The sequence below is a fragment of the Triticum urartu genome, chromosome 3 (genome assembly GCF_003073215.2).
Source record: "Triticum urartu cultivar G1812 chromosome 3, Tu2.1, whole genome shotgun sequence".
Taxonomy (NCBI): Eukaryota; Viridiplantae; Streptophyta; class Magnoliopsida; order Poales; family Poaceae; genus Triticum; species Triticum urartu.
This window is the reverse complement of record NC_053024.1, coordinates 186,425,732-186,435,184: the sequence shown is the minus strand read 5'-3', so window position 1 is coordinate 186,435,184 and position 9,453 is coordinate 186,425,732. Positions and strand designations below refer to the sequence as shown.

The window sequence follows — 9,453 nt, the reverse complement described above, 5'->3', positions numbered from 1 at the left end:
GCAAAACTGAAACATAACAAGGAACTGATCGATTACCTGCCGTAGGGATCTCGCTTGATCCAGGCCTAGGTGGAAGAACGCATGGTAAGTGAACGGTATTGGTTGTGAAGCGAAAAGCTCCTAATCACCTTGCCTTGGTAAATGTCCATGGCGACGATGTGCTTCTGCTCGCCGACGGTGACGTACATGACGTACATCAGGTGGAGTGTTTTGATGACGTCGATCTGCTATCCATGGCTTGATGTACAACACACACACACACACACACATCGAGCCTATCCATCCGCTGCTTTTTCACAAATGATGCTACATCTAATCTCAACTGATTATGTGGTGCCGCTATATCAATCACAAAGTAAGATGTTTTTAGGATGTGTGCACACTGCACACGCACATCTCGCCATGGCAGTGGAAGATGAGTTGCACTAGCATTAATCAAGTTGGCCTGCTGAAAATCAACACAGTGGACTGTAGCCATATTAATTACTCTAGAAAATGGTCAAGAACAGTGGACCATGTGCAACCATACTAATTTCTTTTTTGTGGCATAAACACAAGCAGTAGATGCATACTTTTTAAGACAACGAAATGCATCACTTTAGAATGACAGAAGAGATTCTGAACCGAATCAATATGTGTCTAATAAGAAATACTCAAATAAAGCACTAGCATACTGCATTGCATTAGTGTGTCTAATAGGAAGTTAACCGAATTTCAAATATTTTGTTGGACAAGGTTCATCTACTTTCGGGCATCACGTCAAAGAGTTAGCAAAAGAATGGAGAAGGGAAGGATGCCTTTAACATTTTTTTACCTGAGCATGCCCAAAATTTAAATTACTAGAGCATATGAACCAACATGTAGGCATTCAACTATAAAATAACCATCTCTTTCTACTGGAAAATACAACCAATGAAAAACAAAATTGAGTAATTACTCCCAAAAGCAGCAGAAATCATGAAAAATTAAGAGGATAACTGAACCAGTTCCATTTATATACATGATTCCTACAACACACAGAGGTGGATTCATGGGTACAAAGCCATAGGAACATCACATATACAGAATGGTATATGAACAGATATTTGACTTTCTATAAACAAGTCCACTCAGTTCTTTTGAATGAAATACAACACTATCAGACATTTTCTATGCACACGCCCAGCTCAGAAGAGGACATTTTCTATTTTTGACTATGTATCCGCAATTTTTGACTGTGGGGTAAGCCAGAAAGAAGACATTTTCTATATACAGGCCCAGCTCAGAGCATCACAAAATCCCTAAATCAAGCTCGATGATCTGACTGTTTGGTCAAGCTTGTGGATTTGAGTATGACTGGTCAAGGAAGAAAGAAACTACCTTCTTCTTGCCAAGGAAGTTCCTGTTCTCGATGCCATACAGCAAGAAATTTCACCAGAAATGGGGTATTTCCTAATAAATAGTCGGCCTTGTCCGCTCTTGTGATGAGCTGCCGCTATGAAGAACCTGCATCAGGAAGTTCAAGGTGGCCGTCACCAGAAGAAGAACCGATGTGTGTTGGTCGCCGGAGTGGGCAGACGGGTGGTGACGTGGAGCTTCATCGGAAGGAGGGACAGAAGGAGGGGCGGCGCGCATCACAGAAGATTGGCAGGACTGCAGGAGGCGCCTGAGCATGTGGCCGGTGGCGGCGCGCATCAACAGGCGCCGGAGTAGGAGAGGCAGAGGGGACTATAGGCGGCAGTTCACCGGGGTGCGTGGGCTGGAGGTGGGCGGCGCACTAGGGGAGGCGGCGGGCGGTGGATATGCATGGCGGCAGGGCGGAGTCGGCGGCGTTTCGTGGTGGGGATGCGTCGCAAAGGAGGCGGGGTTGGGGGCGGCGATGCGCGGCGGCGCGGCGGAGGAGGCGGGGTTGGGGGGTTGCACGGCGGCGCAGCGGCGTAGGGGAGGAGGCGGGGTTGGGGCGGGGGTGCGCGGCGGCGCAGCGGAGGAGGTGGGGGAGGAGCGACGCATCGTGGGAAGGTGCGGGTTGCAGGGGATGCATGATCGGTTTGGCCGCGTTTTTTTTCTCTGGAGTTCGAGAGGTCCTCGTCGGCTTCTATATATATAGCCGGCTGTGATCCAAATAACTATTCTAATCCCATGATTAGAATAGTGTTGTCATATATATATATATATATATACACACATAAACACTATTCTGATCACGGGATCAGAATATTATTCTGATCACAACATGAACTTCCTGAGTTACACGCCTGAACTTCCCTCCGTAGGAACCTGACCTTCGTGCTATCTTCTCAACCGTGTCTCCCCGCGCGAATTTTTTTTGATCAGTCATGTTCTATGTGATGTAAGTGTAATCTACAAACGGTTTTTAGCAACTAAATACCCGTTTTAAATAGGAATCTCGCTCATTAGCGCATTTACTCTCGGGTCGTGATGAAACAAGCCTCAGTTGCAATTTTACTGCCTGAGTTGTTCGAACTGAACTTCCCCCTGTGCTAGGTTGAACTTCCGCCAACATTGCCCAAATGGGGCTTGCGATATACCCTTGGAAAGCTATGGACACCAGTATCATGACCCAAGTTATTTTTTTAGCAAAATGTAAGCGGTTTAAGAGCAGTTTTGAAAACTGTTTTTTCCTCATACAAAAAATGTGAATCGTATTTTCGATCACGTATCTAAACCGTTTATCGGAATGAGGCAAATAATATGGCGTTGGAAAGCTGCTGCAAAACCGCTCCTTCCACATGTTGAAAGTTTTCTCTAATTCCCTATGGATAAAGAGTAATTTGGAAAATCGTAGAATTTTGCAAACGGAACACCCGAGTTCGTATTTTCGATGTCATTTCTAAACGGCTAATCCAATTGAGGCAAACAATATGGCGTTGGAAAACTTATGTAAATGCGCTAGTTTTTCATGTTAAAAGTTTTTTCTAATTTTGAACGGTTTAAAAGTAATTTAGAAAACAATACAAGTTCCACCGAGTTCATATTTTCGAGCTAATTTTTTAACCGTATGTCTGAATGCAGCAAATGATATGGCGTTGGAAAGCTTGAACAAATACAAAACTTTTTTGTATATATTGTTTCTCCCAATTCCTTACGGTTTAAGTCAATTTTGAAAATGGCTAAAAACGTATTTTCCCCATAATTTCTACAAACTCTATCGGAATGAGACAAATAATATACCGCTGAAAAGCTACAGAAAATGCGAAACTTTTCCATGTTGATGGTTTTCTCTGATTCCTAGCCGTTTTCATGTAATTTCGAAAACGGCGAGATCATTCGTTCTGCCTTTATCGCGAAACAGATTCTTCGAAAATGCAGCGCGTGAAGAACCTGAACTTCTCGGCGCGTGTACGTGAACTTCACTCTGTTTTCACGTGATTTTTTTGCTCGTAGCTCTCCATCCACTCACCAGAACACTGACCATAATTGAGCAAGTAATATACCGGTGGAAAGCTGATGTAAACACACAACTTTCTCGTGTTAATCATTTTTTCATACTCGCGACGATTCTAAAAGTTTTTCATCTCAAATTCATTCACTATAGTAGTCGAGCTTCCTGGTGTTTTCACGTTGAACTTCTGTGACGTATTTTCGTTTGTAATTTTCTCATCCATTTCGTCAGTGTTACACAAATGATATTATTTTTGTACAAACCTCTCTCATAATATTTTTTTAACTTTCTCCGATCAAGGACATCAACTTACACAAATGATATTCCTGTCGTTTTGAAGTAAATTAGAGAAATGACGAGATCATGATTTCTGCCTTCATTGCGAATGGAAACGCACTGCGTCAAGTAGTTGAACTTCTCAGGCATGTCCATTTGAACCTCACTCTGTTTTTGACGTGTTGTTTTTTTCACTGCATGAAGTAGTTGAACTTCTGGGGCATGTCTGTTTGAACTTCACTCTATTTCACTTTATTGTATTTTTCTTATATGAAACACACACCATGTAGTACGTGAACTTCTGGATATCATCCCTTTGAACTTCTCTCTGGTTTGAGTGAATTATTTTAAAACACAACAAACAACATCTTTTTATCTATTTTGTACATCTAGATACACGGTGAATCTCTCTCACAAGAATTTTTGAACTTTTCCTCGCCGAGCACTTGAACTTCTAGCAACCATTTTTTTCATTCATGAGTTGTTTTTAAAAGTGCAAAAAAAGGCGTTGTGTTTTTTATTTTTTGAACAGGTAAATCATAGGTTTTAATAAACTACAAACTTCTCTGTTATTTCAATTTAAACTTCAACTCATATTTTTGAGTAAAGAACTGTATTCGATTTTTATTTTTTGAACAGGTAAATCATATTTTTGAGTAAAGAATTGTATTCGATTTTTATACGGAAAAAATCGAGCATGGAAATACAAGGTGAACCTGTATCGCAAGAATTTTTGAACTTCGCTGGACAGAGCACTTGAACTTCTTTCAACAAACCTTTTAAGCCTTTTGTTTTCTATTCTTATATTCTTCTCTGAAACGCATTCCATGTAGTAGTTAAACTTCCCGCTATTTTCACCTTGAACTTCTGTTACGTATTTTTGTTCAACCTCTCTCACGAAAAATTTCGAACTTTCTCGGGCCGAGCACTTGAACTTCTAGCAACAAAAACTTCTTGCTCATTTTTTTCAAATTCCTCATTTTTAGAATATCAACATCCTCATAAGTTTTTGTAAACCTCTATTTTTTAATGCTATGTAATATTGCACTTTTCATATTCTATTTAAATTTTTTAGTTGTTTCTTTATTTAAATTTGAACTTCTTCATTTTATTCTTTAGTAAAGAGAGAAAATTTGAGTATTTTATTCACACCGAACTTCACCATTTTTTAAATTTGGACTTCTTGTATTTAGTAATGTGAATAAACCTAGTTTTTAGTAAAATCGAGCCGCTCTATTATTTTAATTTGAACTTAGAGAGTTTTTTATTTAGAAACGGTGAAAATCCTTTATACTTTATCTTTTCAAATTGAACTTCATACTTTACTTCTTCATGAAATGAGAAGAATCTGATTTTTTTTGTATACATCGAACCTTCCATTTCTTTAAAGTGAACGTCTTGGCTTTATTATTTGGTAACAAGGAATTTTTTTGTAAATAAACATAGAACCACTTCATTTCATAAATTTGAACTTCTAGGTTTTGTAAATAAACAAAGAAAATCTTTTTTATAAAATATTTTTGAACTTCTCTTTTATTTTAATTTGACCTTCTGAGTGTTATTTAAAACCATGAAAAAAATGTTTTCTATTACATATATTGAACGGCTTGCTTATTTTAATTTGAACTTTTTGGTTATCATTTTTCAATAATGGGAAAATCCATGGGATTTTTTTAGTACAACAATAACATTTTCTTCGAACTCTCTATTTTATCAAATTTGAACTTTAAGTTAGCACTGTTATAGTTGAAGCTTTGTTTTTCTTCATGGTATATAACCATTAAACTTTTGTGTTATCTTAATTTGAACTTCTTGGTTTTTATTTTTTTAGGAACTGAAGAAATCCAAGTTTTTTATAAACATTGAACCACTCAGGAGTTTTAATTGAACTTCTAGGTTTTTTAGAAACAGGAAAATTTTGCTTTTAAAAAAACCTTTTTTAAACTGCACTATATTTTTAGTTTCACCTTCCCAACTTTCTAATAAATGTTGGACTTCTCCATTAAATTTGAACCTCTAGGTTTTTTAAGAAACGAGAAAATTGGACTACAAGGTCGTAACACAAGGAGTTGCAGCCAAGTACCTTCCATCTCTACAAATTTGATCAATGAACACAATTTTGGCCTTCTAAAAATCAACTCATTGGACTACAGCCATACTAATTTGATAGTAACATATGAAAATTGTGTCCTTGCAAAATGCTTTTGGGAACGTTTAACCTTTTGTGAAGAAGAACATGGACATAAAGAGCATGACACACACACGAATGCATGAAGCACCCACACAGTGAGTGCAGACACACATACAAGACACAAGACCTAGCACGGACGCAGCAGCACATAACACTATTTTTTATTTTTGAACTTTTGTTTAAGTCTACTTTGAACTTCTAAATATCCTTTTACAAGCTTGAGCCATCAGGTTCCAGCGGCCCAAAATACAATTATCTGACCTTGCGGGCTGTAACACCCCAAGCCAACCATGCACTTTGAATATTACCACATACAACTTCAGAGAAAATAAACATACCCTCAAAGGAAAATTCGGCAGAGTTTCCTCTATGTCTAAGGGCATCCACGACATGCAGTTCATATAGTTATATATCACCAGGAACGTGGCATAAGTGTAAAGCACCAAGCTACAATACCAAACCGAGAACATCGGCGAGAACATAAGTCTTAGTGAGAGTTGTTAAGCCATACAGACGGAAAGGGCAACTTCCAAACTTCAAAACAAACCACCAAGCATAGTAAAGTATAAACTATACTAGGTTCTCAAAACACAGTCCTAAAGGACAATATATGTGTGTTCTGTGTAGTGAGAATGGTGTTGATGCTACTCCCAAGACTCCCATGCATGTCGTCCTCAGGGTTTACCTAAAACATGTAAACAACAAGGATGAGTACAAAGACTCAGCAAGTTCATATAAAGGAATAATGAACAGTACTCATATCAAGATATAACACCATACGCTCATCAGCATTCAACCCATACACTTGAGTTCCTACATGCCTACATGCTCATCTCATTTCATTGCGTATACTGGTATCGCTTGAGTGGACGCCCGTCGACATCCAATCACTCCAACATATGGAGGTTGCCTCCAAAGCAGGTCGCAACCCAACAATGGAGGTCTCGATGTGCCTAGCCACGGTAGGGAATTCTTTCTTTCACTATCATCATGAGTGTGAATATGCAAATGCAAGCAAAGTACTTGAATCAACATATCATGGTCATCGTCATATCCATCGTAATAAACATCATTGTCACTGGTAAATATCATAACAAAACAGAGATCCTGGGATATGCAAATCATTATCCTGTCATGAACTTGCCTCAACCGCGGGGCACAAATTGTGAGTTAAATGATCCCGAAGCAGAGGTTCCCACACCTGTCATCAAGCATATATCATAGTCACAACAAAGCATGGACTCATCCCGTAAGCATATATATTTAGCATCACTCTACGCACAAGACCCCACCTCATATCTAGTTTATCACATTAAGACATCACGCTATCAACAATGAAGAAATATGAGTGTAAGTCTAGTTACAATCACCCACGTCCAGACATAAAATTTTGTCCAACATAGTACAACCCACTTTGATAATTTCATAGGATTTAATATACCAAACAGAATCTAACAAATGATATGTGTTTGAGCATCTAGAGAACAGCCTCTACAAATGTTATGTTGTAACTTTATTTTAATTCCACCCCAACAGGTCCTAATCTTCCATATAAAAATATTGTACCCAGGAAACTGTGTTTCTAGACAGTAAACCAAATAGACGACTGCTCTCAAACCATACATCCAAATGAAGCAAATAAGTACGGAAACCTTGGAATATGCTTTACAACTCATATGTACAGGCCAACTCGAAATTGTGAGCATAACTAACTCGTTTTCCACCTAGAAGCTGGCTGTCCAGATTTTTCAGTGTAGTTTTAACTGATCTAGATTCAGTTTACAGTGAGAGATGCCCAACGATCCAGTTTTTCTGCTAGAAGGCAGTCCACATCTCACAACGTCACGGATGGGCTATCTTCCCTAACTTATTTGGCTAAGCAAAGGAACTAATATACAGGAGGTCTGACCTGGGCAACCATGGCGGCCGCAAGCCGGTGGGGCCGGGAGCATGACGCGAATGGGGCCAGGTGGGTAGAGCTGGGGCTAGAATTTAAGGTGCTGGGGAGAGGACGAGCGCAGCCGGAGAGTGTCTCCGTGGACACCGCCGCTGCCATCGGCGAGGGGACGCCGGAGGTTGGGGCGGGGGAGAGATGGCGACGAATGTTGGGGCGGCAGCGGCGCCAGAGGTTGGGGCGGCGGCAGTGCCGGAGGTAGGGCCAGGGCGGCGGCGCAGAGAGCTAGGGGTAGAGGGGCGGCGGCGCAGAGAGCTAGGGGTAGCGGAGAGCGGCGGTGTAGGGAGGTCGGGCATGGAGGCGCGATGGGAGGTCGGGCCTCTACCGCCAGACGGTTGGGTGTCGGACCTGGCGGCGACACGATTGGAGGTCAGGGACGGCGACGACGCGGGCCAGGCAGGGAAGGCAGATGTGGGGAGCGGGGGAGATTAGGGGAAGAGATCGTGGGGAGCGGGGTGGGGTGGGATTTTTCTTTTTTCTTTTTCTTTTGTGCCGATCGGGGTGGGCTTTTTTGGATCTCAGAAGCATCCCATCGCCTGCTATATACAGGGGGTTGTGATCCAAATAGTTATTCTAATCCAATGATTAGAATAGTGTCACTCTCTCTCTTTATATATATATATATATATATATATATATATATATATATATATATATATCCGTAAGCAATCTACCATTGTCTTGAAGGAAATATGTCCTAGAGGCAATAATAAAGTTGTTATTATATTTACTTATATCATGATAAATATTTATTATTCATGCTAGAATTGTATTAACCGGAAACTTAGTACATGTGTGAACACTAGTGAAGAACCGGGATGTATCACCGGTTCATAAGGGCCTTTAGTGCCGGTTCTGCAACCGGCACTAAAGAGTGGGGACTAAAGGTCCCCCCCTTTAGTACCGGTTCTGCACGAACCGTCGCTAAAGGGCCACCACGTGGCACGAGCCTGCTCCGGGGGCGGGGAGCCCTTTAGTACGATTGGTTACACCAACCGGTACTAAAATATTTGGGTGTCTGGTTTTATTTTTTATTTTTCCTTAATTTTGTGTTTTCCCATTTAATTTTTTTGTTTGCTGGTATTCTACGATACTACATATTTTACACGTTATGTATATATATAAATAGAATTTCTCGTAGAACCGATCATATATATATATATATATATATATATATATATATATATCGTCGAATGTCTCACAACCACCATTACACACCTATATGTTGCCTTGGTGCCTTCGGATCATGATGACAATTAGGAGTGGTTCATGGGGCCAGTAGCGGGTAATAGTATTCTCCTTTGAGATCTATGACTTGGTCGAGCAAAAATCCTGCTATTTCCTCTTGAAGTGGTCATATGCGCTCCGTTGCTAGGAGCTTGTCCCGCACCTCTTTGAACTGTTAAGAAGGAGATCAATATGCATGTGTATTAGTTGTGTGACTAGATATCGATAATCATGTAAAAATTGTGAATAGTGTTCTGGCAAACGTACCCATTCCTGTCTTTGAGATTTGCTCCTTTCGGACGCCATCATGCGAATGTTCTCGAAAACGTAGTATGCACACACATCAGTCCCCGGCGCCTGCTTCAGGGCCTTTACGAGAATAGAATTTAATCAGATAATAATTATTCAAGCATGATAATTAAT

The 9,453-nt window shown here is 40.3% G+C and overlaps 1 protein-coding gene across 1 annotated transcript; it reads right to left on the bottom strand.

Moving 5' to 3' along the window:
- Positions 1 to 6,240: 6,240 nt before the first annotated feature.
- Positions 6,241 to 8,266, bottom strand: LOC125543538. The gene is made up of 3 exons (XM_048706913.1): positions 7,759 to 8,266; positions 6,994 to 7,050; positions 6,241 to 6,534 (listed from the first exon to the last, which is right to left on the bottom strand). The coding sequence occupies exons 1-3, from the start codon at positions 7,903 to 7,905 to the stop codon at positions 6,433 to 6,435; spliced, it is 306 nt and encodes a 101-aa protein (XP_048562870.1). The 5' UTR covers positions 7,906 to 8,266; the 3' UTR covers positions 6,241 to 6,432.
- Positions 8,267 to 9,453: the final 1,187 nt, after the last annotated feature.

Coding starts and splice junctions, on each gene's coding strand:
- LOC125543538 (XM_048706913.1), bottom strand. CDS start 7,905: ATGGCAGCGGCGGTGTCCACGGAGACACTCTCCGGCTGCGCTCGTCCT. Junction 7,051..7,758: donor CGGCCGCCATGGTTGCCCAG/GTCAGACCTCCT, acceptor GCTTGATGACAG/GTGTGGGAACCTCTGCTTCG. Junction 6,535..6,993: donor ATTTGTGCCCCGCGGTTGAG/GCAAGTTCATGA, acceptor TACATGTTTTAG/GTAAACCCTGAGGACGACAT.